This window comes from Trifolium pratense, linkage group LG4 (assembly GCF_020283565.1).
Source record: "Trifolium pratense cultivar HEN17-A07 linkage group LG4, ARS_RC_1.1, whole genome shotgun sequence".
Classification (NCBI taxonomy): Eukaryota; Viridiplantae; Streptophyta; class Magnoliopsida; order Fabales; family Fabaceae; genus Trifolium; species Trifolium pratense.
In genome coordinates this window covers 42746678-42766148 of record NC_060062.1, presented here as the reverse complement: position 1 = coordinate 42766148, position 19471 = coordinate 42746678, and the positions used below count along the sequence as shown (strand labels likewise).

Sequence of the window (19471 nt, the reverse complement as noted above, 5' to 3'; positions counted from 1 at the left end):
AATTTAAACATTGTGATATATAGAAGTTAAAAAAAAAAAATTGTGATATATTTATTACTTAGGTACCAAAAATGATAAATAAATTTATAACACATAAATTTCTAAGTTAAAAATAAAATTCTTAACAGGCAAAGATTAATGAGCAAAGGAATTCATGGTGATTCTAATTGTGTTGTGTGTCATAGATACACAGAATATAATTGGCATTTATTTCTTGATTGTGCTGATAGTATAACTTGTTGGCGACAAGTTAATTTGTGGAATGCGTTGCAAAATTTAATGGAAAATGCTGAAGGTTTTAATGATGTTTTCAAACGTATTTGGCACAATTTCACCACTCAACAATTGGTTTCTTTTGCTATGATATCTTGGAGTTTATGGCGCAAAAGAAACTTGCAGTTATGGGAGCAGAAAACTGAGAGCACGACACAGGTAATTGGCCGCGCCAATGGTACCCTCCAGGCCTGGCAGCAGGCGCGTCAACCAGCTGACATAGCCCACCCACGACAACAACAGGTCCAAGTTACACCATGGCAACCTCCGCCGCTAAATTTCGTCAAGTGCAACCTTGATGCAGCCATATTTGCTCATGAGCAACGTATAGGCATGGGAGCTTGTCTTCGCGACGACAAAGGGAGTTTTATCTTGGCCATGACAGCACATGAAGATGTGGTAATGACAGCACAGGAAGCAGAAGCGTGGAGCTTATATCAAGGTATACAATGGGTTGCTAGCTTGGGTTATAATAAAGTTGTGTTTGAACTAGATTGTAAGATTGTTGTGGATGATGTGAACAAGATGAGTATCAACCAATCGGAGTATGGTTCAATCATTCAAAATTGTCGAACCTTACTTCATCACTATAATGACTTCATAGTCGTTTTTACTAGGCGTCAAGCAAACGGTAGCGCTCATGCACTCGCACGAGCAGCTTTATCCCATGCTTATCGCAGTACTTTTAATGTAATCCCTCATTGTATTGTTACTATTATTATGAATGAAATGACATAAGTTTTCTTTGCGTCAAAAAAAAAAAAAAAAAAATAAAATTCTTAAAAACTTTCACAAGTTTTCAAACCAACCCATTTATTATCTATTATTTGATCGACTAATCCTTTATATTGGAGTGGATCAAGAGTCAAAAGGATTAGCTTTGACAAATCTTCGCGGGGGTGATTTAATATTTAGTTTGCTCGCTAGGTATGCCAAAAATCGCATGACATGTCCCAAGTTCAATACACATACACTCCATCAATTATAAGTTAGTTTTGGCTAATCTTTTTGTTCCTAAATATAAATTCACATGCAATTTACTATATCTGTTGTCAAAGATGATCGGTGTGTCTCTCCTTTGGTTTGATAACAAGTTGTTCACGTATGGGAAAAGACAACATAAGTGCATATCGTTTGACTAATGTTAGTCTTATTTTAATTTCATAGAATTTTGTTATTACGGAGTCCCCTCCTAGTAAACTTAGGCGACTCTTTTTTTACGATATTTTTGGGACTTACATACATATGAGCATTGATTTAATTCCTCAATTTCTTTTTGTTTCATTTTTGGGGTTTGGTCCTCTTTTGTACCCAAAAAAGTGTGCTAATTTTCACGTATGAATTTATAATAAAATAAAAAAATGGGCAAATCACCATTTTAGTTTTTCAATGTGTAATTCGTTTTACATTATTTTTTAAATGTATCAACATTATAAACAAGTTCTCAAATTTCTCTTTTATTAGTCATTTTAGTTATTGTAGTAGTTGTTTTTATATAGCCAATTAATCTTGAAATGTATTATTTGTCGGTGACTTTAGTCAAAAAAATAACTATTAAATAACTATCTAATGTAGCTAATTCATATTATAAACTAAATACATTTCTCTTTTATTAGTCATTTTAGTCATTATAGTGGTTGTTTTTATATACTCAATTAATCTTTAAATGTATTATTTGTTAGTGACTTTAGTCAAAAAAATAACTATTAAATAACTATCTAATGTAGCTAATTTATATTATAAACTAAATACATTATTATTATTATATCATCAATAATTATCAGGATTGTATGCAAGTGTAAATAATTTTTACTTCAACACTAAATACCAATTAAACTCAAGTTTAATTCGTATAAAAGAAATTAAATCAAATTAATAAATTATAAACTTAATTTTTTTTAAAAAGTTTAGGTAAATATGACCCTTTTATTATGCTTGCAAATTTAACTATATTTTTCATAATAACTTTTCAATTATATGATAATTTTTTGTGTTTTTAATTGATATTGTTTTTACAAAAATGACATAATTTTTTCATTAATGGGCTGGCCCGAAGTCCGGTGGGCTAGCCCCGCCCAGCCCAATTTTCATCTGGGCTAATGGGTTTGGGCTAAAAAGGCCAGTTTCATTTGGGCTAATTTTTTTAGGCCCGATCCGTCTAAGCCCGACCCAACTCTAATTCAAAGATAATCACACTTTCAAGTATCAAAATAATAGTTTACTCTAAGTAGGCAAGGCAATAAAACTCATACCCGCGTGTATTCGTCCAAACCATACCCAATTTGACGGGAAAAAATCGGGTTTGGATTTTCCCCGATTTCAAAAGATGGGCTTGGGGCGGGTTATGAGTACATTAATACCCACCTGAACCCGTCTCCGTCCCCGAACCTGCCCCTCTTATACTAAAAATTAGGTTTCACCTCTTTTAATTTAAAAACGCTTAATCAATCTCTCAAATTACATTCATATGTTTATTTTTTATTTTTAATTTGAATATTAAACAAATCATTTTCTCTGTTTCTTTTCTTTATTTAAAAAAACATTGTTGAGAGAAAATAATATTGGACAATTAACTTTTTTTAATAAAAAAATACTAAAATACAATATAAATTCATGTGAAAAGAGACGTAATGAGGATATCTGAAACCCGTTGGGGATACCCGATCCCTGTTGGGTATGAGTTTGAGGTTATACTTTTTATCCCCGCTCGAATTTGGGATGAGTTTGAGGAAACCCGAACTTTATGGGTTTGAGTTTGGGGAGGACAAAACTCGTTCCCGCCCCGCCCTATTGTCATGCCTAACTCTAAGATAAATATTCCAATATTTTTACCAATCACTAGTCGGATCAGTAGTGATTAGTGTTAAACTTTGTAAAAAGGACCACAATAAATCATCCATAACTGTGATCGAAAGAAAACTGAAATTACTTAATGCTAGTTAGAACCGACTCATAAACCAAATAATTAGATAGTTCAGAGAGCGGATACTATGGTAAAAACCAAATAAATAAATAAAATATGTTCCTATATTTTTTCTTTAATTATTTACTCCATGTTTGTAACTTTACAAACTGAAATAGTGGAATGGAGAATAGCTTAATGAGATGGACGATGGACATATGGTTACCTTTTCCCAAACAAGAAAAAAAGAAAACAAACATTATAAAACGAGACGAAAGTGTATTCGCCGCATATAGTAACGAATATTAGCGTGAGTGGGATCCACGCGTTTGAATTGTTGTTGAGTTGAGAGAGAGAAAGCATTCACTATCACACTTTTTCGTCTCACCTCACACCTCAACGAGGCAACATTAAATTCATGGCTCAGACTCTGCAAATACCCTACCACTACCTAGCAGCTTTTCGCCCAACCCTTATTTGACACGTGTCATCATGGGTCCCGTCATTGAAAACGATAGATTTCTCGTGAATAACAACACAACATCACAACGTCCCTTCTCACACGATCACCACCTTTTTCCTTCTTTCCAACCATTTTCCTATCTAATCGGAGCTTGTTAACTCTAATTCATTTTAATATTTTATGGATCATGTTGTTCTAATAACACATCTTTAAGATATCTAAAAATAAAAATATAGTATTTAGTGATACAAAAAATTTAATATTTTAGAGAAATGTCATGTTAATTTATGCTCTAATGACACATGTTAAGATACCTAAAAATAGAAATATAACATTTAATGATACAAAAAAATTAATGTTTTAGTGAATTGTACACACACCACAAGTCTAATAAATATTTTCCACATTTATCTTCTTAACATGTGCCATAACATTCTCCTTATTTTATAAACTAAATCATAATTTATCTTTGTGTTATTGAACAATAATTTTAGGATATTTTTGAAACAACTTTCATTTCCTCTATTTTCATTGAACAAAAATACTCCATGGTAGAGAGAGAAAAAAAGAGAGAGAATAAAAATAAAACATGAATATGAGATTTTTTTTTTAAAAAAGTTATCAAAAATTAATTGTTCAAATAATATTTCTCTTTATCTTTTCTACACAAGATTAATAACATTATTTTTTTAATTAGTGTAATATGATTAAAATGACTTGAGCCCGAATAATCGATCCAAATAACTAACTAACCATTTAAAGCCCAATATGTTAGCTATGTAGTATTTTCTCTAATCCTTATTATAGTATAAAGAGTCATGTTTTTTTTTTTTGACACAAGTATAAAGAGTCATGTTAAAATGTGCTTCAAATGCACATGATAAACTATCAAAATAAAAAAAAAATAGCATATACACCCAAAATTTTTTTAGCATTAAATAAATATAAAATTTAATGTTAAGAAAGTTGATTATACCGATATAAAAAAATATTTCTATATTACATTATTTAATTTAATACGCGACTATTATAATGAATTTATGCTCAACTTCAATTTATTAAAAAATAAATTGAATTTTATTTTTATCGAAAATTGATTTGGGTCGTAAGTAAGAATATTGTGAGAGTTAAATTGATTCTTTACTGTCTACAAATTTTAGCTCAACTGATAGAAATGTCAAAATTGCTAGTGTCGGATGCTATAACCGAGTCGAACCCCGGTCAATTCACTTTGTGTGTGTGAGTTTCCAATAACTTTTCATTTCGTCTATGAAAAAAAATTGATTTGTCACTATTAAATTAATTAATTAAAAAGTGAAAATTCATTTTAATCTTTTATAATTTTCTAATGAATCAAATGATGGAGTGATGTCTATTTTCTCCTTTGGTGTCTAGATGTTCTTCGATTAATTTTTTTACTATTCGGTAAAAAAGCAGTGAATAACTGATACTAATACTAGTTTATAGCGAATAATTTGTTTTTTAGTGTTGATGAAGATGATTGAATTTGTAGTGTTTGATAATTTTTTATTTTTAATTTTTAGAAGTCCCTCTTAATTAGTACAGTACAGTACAATTAAACGCGCTCTCTTTTTCATCCAAGGCGTCGTTTTCATTTCCAACCTCTTCACTATTAACACACTCTTCATCTTCTACTACTACTACTACTACCATACATTTCATTTCATTTTCTTCACCCTAAAACACTTTTCACTTTTTCATTCTTCCAACCACTCACTCACTATGGCTTGGTTTTCTGATTCAACTACTCACAAACAATCTCGTCCCTCTCAACCCATTTACGTTCCTCAATTCCGTTCCAACAACAACATTCATCAACAACAACAACCTTACAACAACAACAACAACAACAACAATCGAACCCATTTTCCATCAACCAATGATTCACCTCACTTCACTTTCAATCGTTCAACTCCTCGACCACGTGGTCGAGGCGGTTACGGTTTCGGCCCTCCACGTCATCATCAACAACAACAACAACAACAACCACGGAGCTATGATCCTTCTTACCGGAACAACCGGTCACCGTTTGAAACTAACGCTGAACCAGAAAACGGTTCAAATGGTTTAAACGGCGTCGTTGCGAATTTTGAAGCCTACGATTCAATCCCTGTTGAAGCGACTGGAGAGAATGTTCCTCCTCCGGTGAATGTGTTCGCTGAAACGGAACTTCATGATGATTTGAAGAACAACATTGAACGATGTAAGTATGTGAAACCTACTCCGGTTCAGCGTTACGCGATCCCCATTGCCGTTGCTGGTAGAGACCTTATGGCTTGTGCTCAAACTGGTTCTGGTAAAACGGCGGCGTTTTGTTTCCCGATCATATCTGGGATCATGAAGGAACGTTTAGCTTCTGAGTTTTCTGATATGAAACTTTGCGGTGGTTCCGATGTTGCTTTTCCTACTGCACTAATCTTGTCTCCAACTAGGGAGTTATCATGCCAGGTTTTTATTTTTTTATAATTTTTTTTTTATTGTTTTTAGTTCAAGCTTCAAAGTTCAATTAACTGTTTAAATCTAATTTATGTTTTTTGTTTTTTTCTGTTGAAAAATGAAATTGTTAGATATATGCTGAAGCGACAAAGTTTGCATATCAAACAGGAGTGAAGATTGCGGTTTGTTATGGTGGTGCTCCTATTGGTCAACAGGTTTGTGCTCTGTTTTTTTTGTTTTGTTTGTTGGATTTTGTGTTTTGATTGTGTGGATTGTGATTTATTGTTTGTAAATGTGAACAGTTGAGGGTTTTGGAACGAGGTGTTGATATTTTGGTTGCTACTCCTGGGCGTTTGGTTGATTTGATTGAAAGAGAAAGAATTTCTTTGAAGAAGATTAAGTATCTTGCTTTGGATGAGGCTGATCGGATGCTCGACATGGGTTTTGAGCATCAGATTCGGAATATTGTTCAGCAGATGCATATGCCTCCTCCGGGTGATAGACAGACATTGCTTTTCAGTGCTACATTTCCTGATAATATACAGGTTGATTAACTGTTATCCGTTATCCCTTTGATACAGTGTTTGTTAACTGTTTAATGATGTTCTGATTGTTTCGAGATTTGTTAACTGTATAGTGATGTGTAAATGTTGTGTTTTGTGATGTGGTATTCAATTGGTTTGATGAATTGTATCATGATTTCATAATTTGTTGCATATACTGCAGAAACTTGCATCTGATTTTCTATCAAACTATGTGTTCCTTGCTGTTGGAAGGGTTGGTTCAAGCACTGAACTGATTGTACAGAAAGTTGAATCTGTACAGGATATGGAGAAAAGAAATCGTCTTGTCGATCTTCTCCAACACAATGTAGTTAATGGGAAGGTAAAATAAAAATACTCCTATCGATTGTTAATGCCTATACATCCAATTATCGTAGCTAGATTACCAGCTGTTTTTGAAGTATTATATGTTTGATAATTTTGTTTTTGTATGCAATGCAGCTTGCTTTAACTCTTGTATTTGTTGAAACAAAGAAAGGAGCTGATGCTTTAGAACACTGGTTGTGCAGAAGTGGTTTCCCAGCTATTGCAATACATGGTGATAAGGTTCAAATGGTTAGTACTCAGTACCCTTTGTTATTTTGCTTTATTTCTTCCATATTCTTTAAGTGTAATCAATGTGAGTTATCTGTCTGTTATATTGTATTAGCTACTGTTGCAGTGACTTGGGTTTTATTTGTTATGGTATTTGTGGTCCCTGAACCATGCTATGATGTTTTAGATGCTGTTAATATGTTATAGTCACTTATGCTTATTTGGTATTAGTATTTGTGGTCCCTATTGCATTCAGATGCAACATTGTTATCATACAATCCAAAATCTAGTGTTTTGCTTGTGACATCTATTCTATGTTTGCACCACTAAGATGAAATTTCAACTTTCCTCAAATATTGAATTGTTGTTTGTGTTATTACTTGAAGATATACATTTAAGTTATTGGTGCATTGTATTTTTAGGAGAGGGAACGAGCTTTGAGATCTTTCAAACGTGGTCTGACTCCAATAATGGTTGCGACTGACGTTGCTTCCCGAGGATTGGATATCCCTCACGTGGCTCATGTTATTAACTTTGACTTACCTAGAGATATAGATGACTATGTACATAGAATTGGTAGAACAGGCCGTGCTGGTCAAACTGGTTTAGCAACAGCTTTCTTCTGCAGCAAGAACCTGCCTATTGCAAAATCTCTTGTAGGTCTTTTACAGGAAGCAAAACAAGAAGTTCCTTCTTGGCTTGTCCAATGTTCTGAGAGTGTCGTACCAGGTGGACGCAACAGCGTTGGATCTCAACGGTCGCCCTGGAGAGGCAATTATGGAGGACGCGATTTCCGGACTGCAACTGAACCTGGGATGGAGAGTTACAACAACTATAACAGTAGTTACAGCAATTATGGTGATAATGGTTTTCATAATGTTCCTGAACAGGTGGAGAATTACAACTACAGCAGTACCTACAGCAATGGAGACCATGCTGCTAACACTTATACTGATGCTTCTGTAGAGGTCCAAAACAACAACTGCTCTTTTGAAAGCACTAATACAGGGTTTGCCGGTGGTTATGGTTACACTGATGCTGGTTTATTAGAAGGTAGTAATGGTCAAAATGGGCCATGTGGTTATGCATCTGTTGTGCCCACTGGATGGGACTAACTAGGCTAGTATCTTGCTCGTGGCATCCTTTTTGCTATTGATTTTGATGGATAGATACCTTGTATACAGTGATGCCGAAGATCTAATAGTGCTATCCCCTAACTTTATGGTAGTTCAAAATTTGCAGACCTTTGTGGTATTTAATATTTTTTGGCCCGAGCCCCTTTTTTGGAACTTTACTATGGTGAGCTCGAATTGTGGATACTGGATAGGATCATTTGGTTTTTTGGATCTTAGTAATAGGAAGGATGAGCTTGATTTGTGGGTTGGAATATTTATCTTTTGCTTTAGTTGTACTATTGATTGATATCATACTCTTTTATGGTCAGAGTTGCCATATAAACTCTTCAATCTATATACCATTCCTAATAGTGGTTAATATAAATTAGAAAGTGTTTGATATTGAATTTTGTGTGCTTATTTAGGTATTTTGCTATGCCTTTACTATTATTATAACTGAGCAGTATTTATATTTATATACAGGTTTTGCTTTTATGATCGATTTTTTATAAATCAAATATAATGTGTATTGTACATTATACGTTTTGAGTTTGAGGACACGTTCCATGTCGTGTGTGTCACAGTGATCATTGGTACACTGAAAAAGAATGAGATTGGAATGGAAAGACAAATAATACAAGTTTCATCGTACGTATGGAACACATTTGTTTTCATCTTTTGAAGTTTCATGTTTTTTTGATCGGTGTATGTATGATAGATCTCACCAATAGGTACTATACTAACAAACACTGGCTGAAATCGCTGAATATTCAAAGCAAAGCAAAATGTGTAAAAAATTAGCATGCCGAATCAGTTTCCTCTTCCTTAACAAAAACAAAACAAGCAGACAACTACTAGCTACTAATTTTCTTCATTTTCAACTAGTAACCTCTTGCAAGCTTCATAGCACATGAAAGATATCCCAGCAGCAGGAACTAATTTTATGCAGCTTGGTCCCAAACCTCTATACAAGCCTGCAACCCCTTCTTTTTCAAGTATACTCATAAGTGCTTGAAACATGTTACTGTATTGTCTTCCATTTAGAGCACCAGCTTGCATATGTTTACGAGCTACCTCAAGTGGGAAGGTTGCACTACTTGAAAATGCTCCTGCAGCTGATCCAATCAGTAGAGTCATCACATTCCCAACTTCCTCCTTATTGAAAACTTTCTTATAAGCTTTTCTTAGTGTATCATAAGCTAGATAATTTGTTGCAGCATAAGGGATTACACCAATTAAACTAGGTGTTAGTCCTCTGTACAATTCTGCAGGTCCTTCTTCTCTAACAATTCTCACAAATGCATCCACAAAATTCTTGTACACTCCTCTCTACAATTATAAGCATAAACTCACATAAGTAGTGGGAGCATCAATTATCTATAGCATTGTTTATGGTATTAAAGTTCCATATGAGAGCATCAATGTGCTATTTCTCACATGAGTGCATACCTGAACAGTGACACGAGTTTTGAGTAGTTCAAGAGGGTATGTGCATAGTGTAGAGCTAACTCCAGCTACAGCACCTGCAATTGATGAGGCGGGAATTGGAATTTTCGACTGTTCTCCAGCTTTAGGAGTCAAGTGCTTCTTGACAGTATCATACGCAAATAACTGCACATCATTATGTTTAGTCGAGTTTTAGGCTACAGAATGAAAAGATGGACTTGTAGAGTTCTAGCTTAACAAGGTAGAAAATTGACAATTTATTGTATAAGTGGAAGTGTTAAACTCTATAGCACCCAACAAAGATAAAACTCTTCTGGCAGATATTTGTTGGCTACCACAATATATTATATATGCCATTCAATATTCAAGTACTTGATCTGTGATCAAAGTCAGGAAACAACCAATTATGCAAAATTAATTAATGATATGCAAATGTTGTTATCAATTATCACTTGTGTAAAGTATGTGTTTTTTACAATCCAAGTCTACTTCTTATTTAAGTTATTATCATCTGCTGCTTCTACACTGTTTTCTGCTTCCAAGTAAGCCACAATTTGGTGATTTGGTGTTTCTTCATGGATAAATTCCAATTAGGTTCGGTTTGTTTTAACTTTAAGCTATTGTGAGCATCTAAGCACACACAAGTATCTGTCATAAGTTAGACGAAAAACTTTAACAAGTTGAGGTGCTTATGCAAAATTTACTCATGCCAAAAGTTACATATTCATTACAATGATAAGACAATATACTTTCAATATCTTGGTTCTGCTCATATACGTGACTTTAGAAATAGTTATAATTAAAGTCAAAAGATTTTAATGATATGACGAGTATGATTTATAAACAAATTAAAAATATTTACACTGACATTGTATATGAACTAACTCTGATATCTTATCTAAGACTTAAAAACATAGATAAATTCTTGTACTCACCTCAATGGCCTTGCTCGGCGCAACTCGGATGATATTTACAAGATTTCCCCTAAACAATCCCTTCCAACCATCAACTTCCATAATAGATTGAAAAACTTCATGAGTTGTATTATGTCCACAGCTCCCTACCATCAAATGTGTCCTTATGGTCTCCAACGGCGCCACAACAGTTCTTGATACCGCACCAGCAATTGCTCCACTTATCAATCTTCTCACTGACGGATTCCCAATCTTCAACTTCAGTTTAAACTCTTTCCTCATGCCAAGACTTTCCTTAACAACTTCCATTGCCTCATCACCACTACTAAGCAATCCTTGAAAACTTGTAGGTTGAAAAGTTTGTTCAGGAATTAAAGCATACTTCATTGAAGAGTTAAGTAGTGGAAGTTTTGTGGCACTATCTCTAGCAGTAATAAGAGTAGGAGGATTTGGTGACATACCAAATCCAAAACCAACACTTGCAAATAAGGTACTTTGATGAAGATTGGTCTCATTTGAACAACATTCAAACTTTATTCCAGAATTACATATTACTATATCTCTATAACAAGATTCAATATTCTTTCCACTACTAGCCATTGATCCTAAGCTCCAAGATAAGTTATTTGATTTTCAATGTATGGAAAGTGCAAGCTTGTGAAGGTAGCTTTAAAAGGGTAGAGATAGTTTGGGAGAAAGAAGCAATGAGCAAGAATATGGGCAACATAGGTTAGCTGAAGACGAATAATTCAAAGGGAAGCATGGAAATATTCATTGGATGGGGAGGTATATCCAAATGTGAAGAGAGGAATAGAGGGTGTGTAGTTTTCAATGCTATCTTAACTTGTCTGAGTGAGAGAGGGAAAGAGACAAAGCAAAATTAGTTTTGTTATTTCATTTTTTTTTGAAGTCTATGTACAAATTTTCATTTTAAGTGAAATAAATTTTGAAGTCTATGTACATATTCTAGTTTTATTGTGGGTAGTTTAGCTAACAATTAATGAAAATTTATGACATAAATTTATAAGTGAAATAAAACTAATTTAATTATGAGTATCGGATACAAATTTATTAACGTGACTTATTATTCTTATTAGTCGTTGAATAAACATTCTTAATTCTTCAACGAATAATGTATGCTTCACCTTTTGTTAATCTAAATTATATAGTTTTTCATTTGGATTACTATTTAGTTCATCGTTGGCCACAAAAATTGCATAAATTTGAGGTAATTTTAGAGACAATCACATAGATAAAACAAACACTCACGAGTCATAATAAAAGTTGTTCATAAATTTTTACAAACTTATAAGATATTTTGATAAACTACTTCTAGTAGTTCATAACTTATATTTTTTCTCTCAATTTTATCATTGTTATCTTAAACGAAAAAACCAAATATTAATTAATCATATATATTTTTATGTTATTTTATATTTATAAGTTAACACAACCGTTAATTTGATCAAACAGTAATCTAACATCAATTATAAGATGACTGTGATTCTTAAAAGGTTAAAATTGGTATTTTATAATTATTTGAGGAGGTAGGGAGATAATTATAGGGGTGTGGAATAAATTTTTCTAAATAGTAAGAGTTAAATTAGGTTTATTTGCATAGTGGGCTTCCGGTTCAACTTTTTAGATGATCCAACTAAAACCTAGAAAAAAACATTAGCCGCAAACCTCTATCATCCATCGATATTAATTAATTTAATTATTTAATTATTATATATATAAAGTCCTATAGTGTCTTATAACGGTTCTGTCAACTCTCTCTAGTCCTTCTTATTATTCTACACAAACCATAAACCCTAGCCGTCTTCCATTTTCTTCCTCTCAATTAACAATGGTACCATAATCTTTTCTATTCTCTTTGTTTCTTACTTGTTTTTAGTATTAATCGATTCAATATTAATTGATTACTGAACATTAATTGTTTTTGTATATGATAAATTACAGACTGGAGAAGCAGTTAACCCTAAAGCATACCCTTTGGCTGATGCTCAGCTGACAATTACTATTATGGATCTTGTTCAACAAGCTGCTAATTACAAGCAACTCAAAAAGGGTGCTAATGAAGGTAAAACCCAATTCATATTATTTTTTAATTTATCTGTTTCTTTTGGTTGTTATTGATTTTTGTTTGTTTTTGTTGCTTTATAGCTACTAAGACCCTTAACAGAGGAATTTCTGAGTTTGTTGTTATGGCTGCTGATGCCGAACCACTTGAGATTCTTCTCCATCTTCCTCTCCTAGCTGAGGATAAGGTAGCTTTCCTTATATATACTTTTTCATTGTTTTTGTGGCTTTTAATTGATTTATTTATTGTATAAATTAGTATGGTGCTTACCTTTGTTGACTAAATGTCATAACAAATTAGTATAGTGTTTGTTCATGTAGCAGCCTTATTTATTTATTTATTTATTGATTTTACTATTGCAATTTTTTTCTATAATGTGTTATGATATGTTCATTTGTGCTATGCTATACTCTGTAGTAATTAGTAATTCACAAATACAGCAAGTGACCTATTTGTTATGCTCTTGCTGACTATTGAACTCATTATTCATTCAATCATTTGTATTGATATTATAATGTTTTATCACTGATATGTCCATGGTTTTAGATCGCGGTTGTGCTTTGATCCTTGACATTGCAGTCAAATACGGCTGCAATTGCATTTATAGCTGACTTTTTAAATCTATGGTTGGTTTTGCTATAATCTTCTAGCTTATTGTTCGGTAGCCTAGTTGTACCAAATAGAAGTGTGATCGACCATGTCTATTAGTAATATTGCTATGTACAGTCAAAATATTGGAAAAATTTATTACTATACTAATCTTTCTTGTGTGGGTTGCAATTTGTAAGCCATGATGCTCTTTGTCTCTGCCATTTCAGCTGATTGATTTTATTTTAGATATTCTTATTTTGTCTATCAGCAATAGTAGCTTATTAATCATGTGCTTTTTGAAATTTTCAGAATGTTCCCTATGTGTTTGTCACATCAAAACAAGCACTTGGGCGTGCTTGTGGTGTTACCAGGCCAGTGATTGCTTGTTCTGTGACAACTAATGAAGGAAGTCAATTGAAATCTCAAATTCTGCAACTCAAGGTATGCAATGTATTTCATTTCCATTATTTTCATGTTCCCAAGTCCCAACTATGTTAATTATGTTTATATGTTCCATTAATTAAAAATGCATTCTGATTATATGGTTGGTAATTGTATGCAGGATGCTATTGAGAAGTTGCTGATCTGAAAACCTTAATATTCCGAATATTCCGTATGATGGTATGATGGGCTTCTTGAGTTGTGCTGAAAGCGCCTTCAGAGGCCTTGACTGGACGACTTGTTGTACTATCCTATACGATGTGTTACTTTATTTTAGTTTCCTTTCTGTTACCATAGGTTATTTTTGTGTGGTACTTTTGTCTTAGTAAGAATTCTGTTTTGAATTGTTTTTATAAAAAATGTTTAATGAGCCTTTTGAGTAGTGGAATTTTTGGTTTTAAGTAAAAAAAAACTTGTTTAGTTCAATTTTATTTATAAGAATTTTGTATTGGTTGTTATTAGAGAACTAGACCTGCATGATGCATAATTGTCTTAAACTTTTTTAATGAAAAGTAATTTGAGTTTCAGAATTTTAACGAGAAGTAATAAAGAGAATTTTAATTCATAATATTTGAATTTGCCTTCTTGGCTTGTGAATTGAATTCTTCGTTTAGACAATTCCACTTGAAATTTCAGCTTCTAATTCATTTTATTTTCCTTTTTGTTTTGGATATAATAGAGGACAGAAAAGAAACTATGAGACTGAACCGATATTTTTAAGCATGCAAGTCAAGTCTAGTGAATAATTTTAAGTCGATTTTCAATTCTTCATTTGAGATCAAAGTTCATGGGTCTTTATATAATTAATTGTCAATACCCTTTGGAGTTAGTAACAATTTGACAATCAAAGCTTTTCACTATCTTAATGTTGTAGAATTAGTGTTTTCTCATTTGTGTTAAAGCTTGATTGGTATAACTTGCTTTTATGTATATCTTTTGCTTTGGATTAATTATCACGTTGTTCTTGATATGAGAAGGGTCTCCATATTCTCAATTTCTTTCTTACACGTATATCTTGCTGATGTTTTTCTGCGATACAAATCTTACTTTTATTTGCCTTTCACTTTCTATTGTCTCTCCTATCAAACAATTAAACATTAAGCATGAGATAAAAATCAATAATTCTAATTCTAAATCTCAAGCTAATGAAACCTTCAAGAATCATTGGTCAACAAAAAATATCCCTCATATATCTTCATGATCAAAATTATAAAAACATTGACCTACGAATTTGGAAAACCTTTATCAAGTGAGATTTGAATTTCACATGGTAAATGTATGGCATGTTTATTGAAATTAAAGGTCAAGATATATATATTTTTTTTGACAGTAAAGAGTTTATCTCATTTCATTCAATATAATATCAGAAATACATGTTGGAATATTGATAAATATATGGAAATTAGCTAGAGATGTAGCCATCCGAGCAAGCCTATGTGCGACTTCATTTGCTTGCATCCTAATGAACTTAACATTTGAGTTCGTAAGACTCGTAGAAAGAAATGTTCTACAATATGTCACCAAGATCAGAGTTATAGGTTCTACTACTATAAAGGCAATCCACCACCCTATTACTATCCATCTCAAAATCCACATCTCTTAGCTGTAATTCATTCACCCATGTCAATGCACTTAACAGCCCCATAGCTTCTCCTAACTCCACATCAATAATGGGTTCTAGCCATTCGGTTCTTGCAGCCACGTATCTTCCTTGGCCATCCTTTATACACATAACTATTCCTACTTTGTTGCGACTAGTAGAGAAAGAAGCGTCAATGTTACATTTGTACCTTCCGTGACTTGGTTTGTCCCAATTCAGCTGTTGAGGTAGTGACTGTGAGGGGTTTGCGTGATGGTGAATCCTCTATGCTTGCCGCCAGCTTGTGAGTAAATATTGGGCTCTTTCACACACAGTTTTGGTAGTGTCTGTGACATTTTCCCACACTTGATTATTTCTACGCTGACACTGAAAATCTCCTGTTGTTCTTTATTTAAGTTCTGCAGTATGATAAGCATGTTTTCTGCAATGCTGCTACTGGTGTTCAGGCTTGCATTTATGTTATTCCATAGTCCCATTTGCTGCCAACAATGAACACTGCGTGGACAAAAGAACAAGACATGCATGCTGTCTTCTGCACTGTTATTACAAGCAACACAGTGCTCCGGACATTGTACGCCGCGACTAATAATCAGCCTTGCACGCGTCGGTAACACATTACAACATATCCTCCACAGTAAATTCTTCACTTTAGGTGGGATTTTTGCTCGCCAAATCTGCTGCCAGTTGCCTGCAATACCGCACCTGTCATGGTTTCCTGCACTGTTCACACAGTACTTATAAGCGCCGTGCACCGAATATGCACCATCATGATCAAATTACCAAACAAGTTTATCAACACGAACCGACGCAAAAAGAGGAGTATTTAAAATACGTGTAACAGTACTGCTGTCAAAGTGCCCCTTATTTTGTCAATGTCCCATGCCTTGGTATTGCTCATCATGATATCTTTCACTTTTCTAAGATCACCAGACCCTTGAAAACTCGATGGTGTAGGAATGGACAAGCCTTCATGAAGCCAGTTTTGATCCCACAAATTAATATCCTCCCCTGTACCTATGCTCCACTTGCACCCACCTTGTATAATGAATTTTGAGCTCAATATACTCGTCCAAACATAACTTGGGTTATGTCCAATGCTTGCCTCCAAAAAATCACACTTAGGAAAATATATAGCTTTGAGTAATTTTGTGATTAAATTATCCGGCTTTGCTACTAAGTTCCAGGCTTGTTTGCTCGGCAAGGCGAGATTAAACGCCCGAAGACTTCTAAAACCGATTCCTCCATAATCTTTGCTTACGGAGAGACGCTCCAAGATAGCCAGTGGATACCGCGACCATTTCTGCCACTATAACCCCACCAAAAGGAGTTAAGCAAAAATGATGTAATGTGAGTTGACTGATTTTAAATTGATGATTGAGATTAATTAAAATGTGTAAATGTGATATTTTAAATGCAGTAAATTATTCAAAAATCTGACTCATATTAATACTGTTAAAACATTTAAAAGTAATTATTATTGATTAAATACCTTGTATCTACAGTGCATACATTTCTGTTTAATTTTTATATTCCAACTTGAATCTCGTTCAATCCATAAACACGTGCAATCCCATCTCCAACTGAGACCACTCGATCGATCTCATCCACTTGAAAATTAGTGTAAAAGTTGGTAATTCGACCTTAGCGCTCACTTGGCAAACTGTCGCCTTAGAGATGGCTTCATACTCGACCCGGAAGAGAGGGAATAAAATTATTCGTACATTTGGAGAAATAAACTTTTTTTTTTTTGTTGATAGATTGGAAAAATACAGTATTCATCAGGTTTGAGGATATATACGTTTGTAAGAAAAATACAATCATTTCAGTCCAAAATATAATCAACGGAAGAAGTATATCACATCATGTGGACGTGCCGGAGTGGTTATCGGGCATGACTAGAAATCATGTGGGCTCTGCCCGCGCAGGTTCGAATCCTGCCGTCCACGTTTTTTATTTTTATTTTTTTCACATTTTCGTTCTGTGGTTGGGATAAATTTGGCTTTTGAATTTTGAATATTTGAATACAATTTCACATAAGCTAAGGTCCATTAATTAATTGATTTTTCCAAAGGTATGTTTGGCCACCGTCTTTTGTTGTAGTGAACACCAAATGTCTTATCACTCCACAAAATAACAAACGTGTTATTATTCTCTGGATTTCATCTCCTATTATTGTGCACTAAAAATGCAAGATATCATTCTTTACAATCAATCCATTTTGGTCCTCAATTTTGAGCTCAATCATTGCATTTAACTCTTTATGTTTATCCATAAAATCTAGCAATGTGGTTTGAATTGGACAATAAAATACACAAATAAAAGTTAGATTAAAAAAAAAGTCAAAATAATGGGGTTTGGATTTCCTTGCCACAAATTAGTTCTATGAGACAAATTATCCAACAATTTCCATACAAACATTAATCAAACTCCATTAGCAAACACTAGAATGAATTAAATATTAACAAAAAGTTTTTTTTTTGACAAAGAATATTAACAAAAAGTTATTGCATGCACTTTCAAAACTTTTTGAAGATGACATTTTCATCAAGAAGCTCGTGAATAGAGACACCTTGCCCCAATCTCAGCTAAATGATAGGCACAAAACTTTATTTAGAATATTGATAATGTAATTATAGTTTATACAAATGCTAATGGAAGAACAAATCTGTAAATATTTTGTAATTCTATAAGTTACTTTAGAATATATTAATAAAGAAACTTGTACTCCTTTTTCTTTTTGGTGTTTAAATCATATGTCTTGTATTCTAAGCACTTAGTTTAATGCTCTTTATTGTAAGGGTTTGAGTACCCCTTTATACTCCCTTATAATAAATTTTTGCTTATAAAAAAAAAAAATTAATAAAGAGACCAGGTTGATATTTTTGATGTGTGAAATATATAAATTTTAGTAGATGTTGATATATATATTTAGTAGGTTAAGATTTTGAGTAAAAATTTAAGTGTTCAAATTCAAGTGTGTATTGAAGATTTAGTTTTTCTTCATCATATAAAATCCTACTTTGAGGAAATTTAAAAACGGTACATTGGAGAAAGATTTTAAGGTTTTGATAATTTTTTCAGATTATATCTCCTTTTTTGGTAGAATTTTCAGATCATATATCTATGTTGCTATAATACTTTTGAAATATAAAAAATTATAAATATTAATTTACTTTTTTACTTAAAGATGATTATAGCATTTCATTCATAATAATATGGTTGATACATGTGGGTACATCAATGAAAATATTAGAGCTAGCTAAAGATGTGGATACCCTCGCAAGAGTATGAGCGGCTTCATTTGCTTGTCTCCTATCAAACTCAACATGAGAGTTTTCAAAATACAAACTAATAACACGTTTACATTCATTCAACACAACACCAAATTTTGTAACATCATTTTGGCCTTTGTGAAAATAATCAACAATCTTTTTCGAATCCAACACAAAATCAACTCCTTCCAATTGTAGTTCATGCACCCAATTAATAACGTGTAACAATTCCAAAGCTTCTCTACATCCACCTCACATATAGGTGAGGACCGCATTGTTTTAGCAAGCACAAATCGACCCTCATCATCTCGTATACATGCCAAAACCAATGCGACTTCGTTGTTTTACCATGGAGGCATCAATATTGCATTTATATCTTCCGATTTTTGGTTTTTTCCACCGAATTTCACCGTGAATGCCCTGCTGTTGATCACACTTTCTTAAATATAAGGTATAAGATTTCTTTAATTTTGTTCTTTTCCCCTGCCACCAAAGCTCTTCAACCCCATCCAAATTCTCTAACAGTGGCCATATATGAAAAAATAATTATTCTAATTACATTTTTTTTCCCTGAATCATATCTTCTAAGTAATAGAACTATATATGGGCATCACTTTTAAGTCATTATTATCGGTCTTCGAGATATGAGATCTACTTATGAAAATACGACCCAAGATCGAACTTGTAACCACATATTTAAGGACTTCAACCGAATCACACTATATTTGGTATTGTATTCTAATTTATATTTTGATGAATTCTTCAATACACATTTTATTTTGGTGAATTCTAATTTATATTTTATCAATGTTTTAAA

At 33.1% G+C, this 19471-nt stretch overlaps 4 protein-coding genes and 1 non-coding gene across 5 annotated transcripts; 4 read left to right on the top strand and 1 right to left on the bottom strand.

The window, feature by feature from the left end:
* Positions 1–138: 138 nt before the first annotated feature.
* Positions 139–1898, top strand: LOC123922710. Its single transcript, XM_045975408.1, has 2 exons — positions 139–963; positions 1890–1898. The coding sequence occupies exons 1-2, from the start codon at positions 139–141 to the stop codon at positions 1896–1898; spliced, it is 834 nt and encodes a 277-aa protein (XP_045831364.1).
* Positions 1899–5228: 3330 nt separating this feature from the next.
* Positions 5229–8825, top strand: LOC123921848 (DEAD-box ATP-dependent RNA helicase 52C-like). The gene is made up of 6 exons (XM_045974544.1): positions 5229–6107; positions 6227–6310; positions 6398–6640; positions 6822–6980; positions 7100–7213; positions 7615–8825. The coding sequence occupies exons 1-6, from the start codon at positions 5382–5384 to the stop codon at positions 8305–8307; spliced, it is 2019 nt and encodes a 672-aa protein (XP_045830500.1). The 5' UTR covers positions 5229–5381; the 3' UTR covers positions 8308–8825.
* A 241-nt stretch (positions 8826–9066) lies between these two features.
* Positions 9067–11521, bottom strand: LOC123921847 (adenine nucleotide transporter BT1, chloroplastic/mitochondrial-like). Its single transcript, XM_045974543.1, has 3 exons — positions 10689–11521; positions 9757–9918; positions 9067–9636 (listed from the first exon to the last, which is right to left on the bottom strand). The coding sequence occupies exons 1-3, from the start codon at positions 11265–11267 to the stop codon at positions 9169–9171; spliced, it is 1209 nt and encodes a 402-aa protein (XP_045830499.1). The 5' UTR covers positions 11268–11521; the 3' UTR covers positions 9067–9168.
* An 875-nt stretch (positions 11522–12396) lies between these two features.
* Positions 12397–14170, top strand: LOC123921758 (NHP2-like protein 1). Its single transcript, XM_045974421.1, has 5 exons — positions 12397–12519; positions 12630–12750; positions 12834–12937; positions 13651–13782; positions 13904–14170. The coding sequence occupies exons 1-5, from the start codon at positions 12517–12519 to the stop codon at positions 13928–13930; spliced, it is 387 nt and encodes a 128-aa protein (XP_045830377.1). The 5' UTR covers positions 12397–12516; the 3' UTR covers positions 13931–14170.
* A 3076-nt stretch (positions 14171–17246) lies between these two features.
* TRNAS-AGA lies at positions 17247–17328 on the top strand. Its single transcript has one exon. It is a non-coding gene; the product is annotated as a tRNA-Ser (tRNA).
* The last annotated feature ends 2143 nt before the right edge of the window (positions 17329–19471 follow it).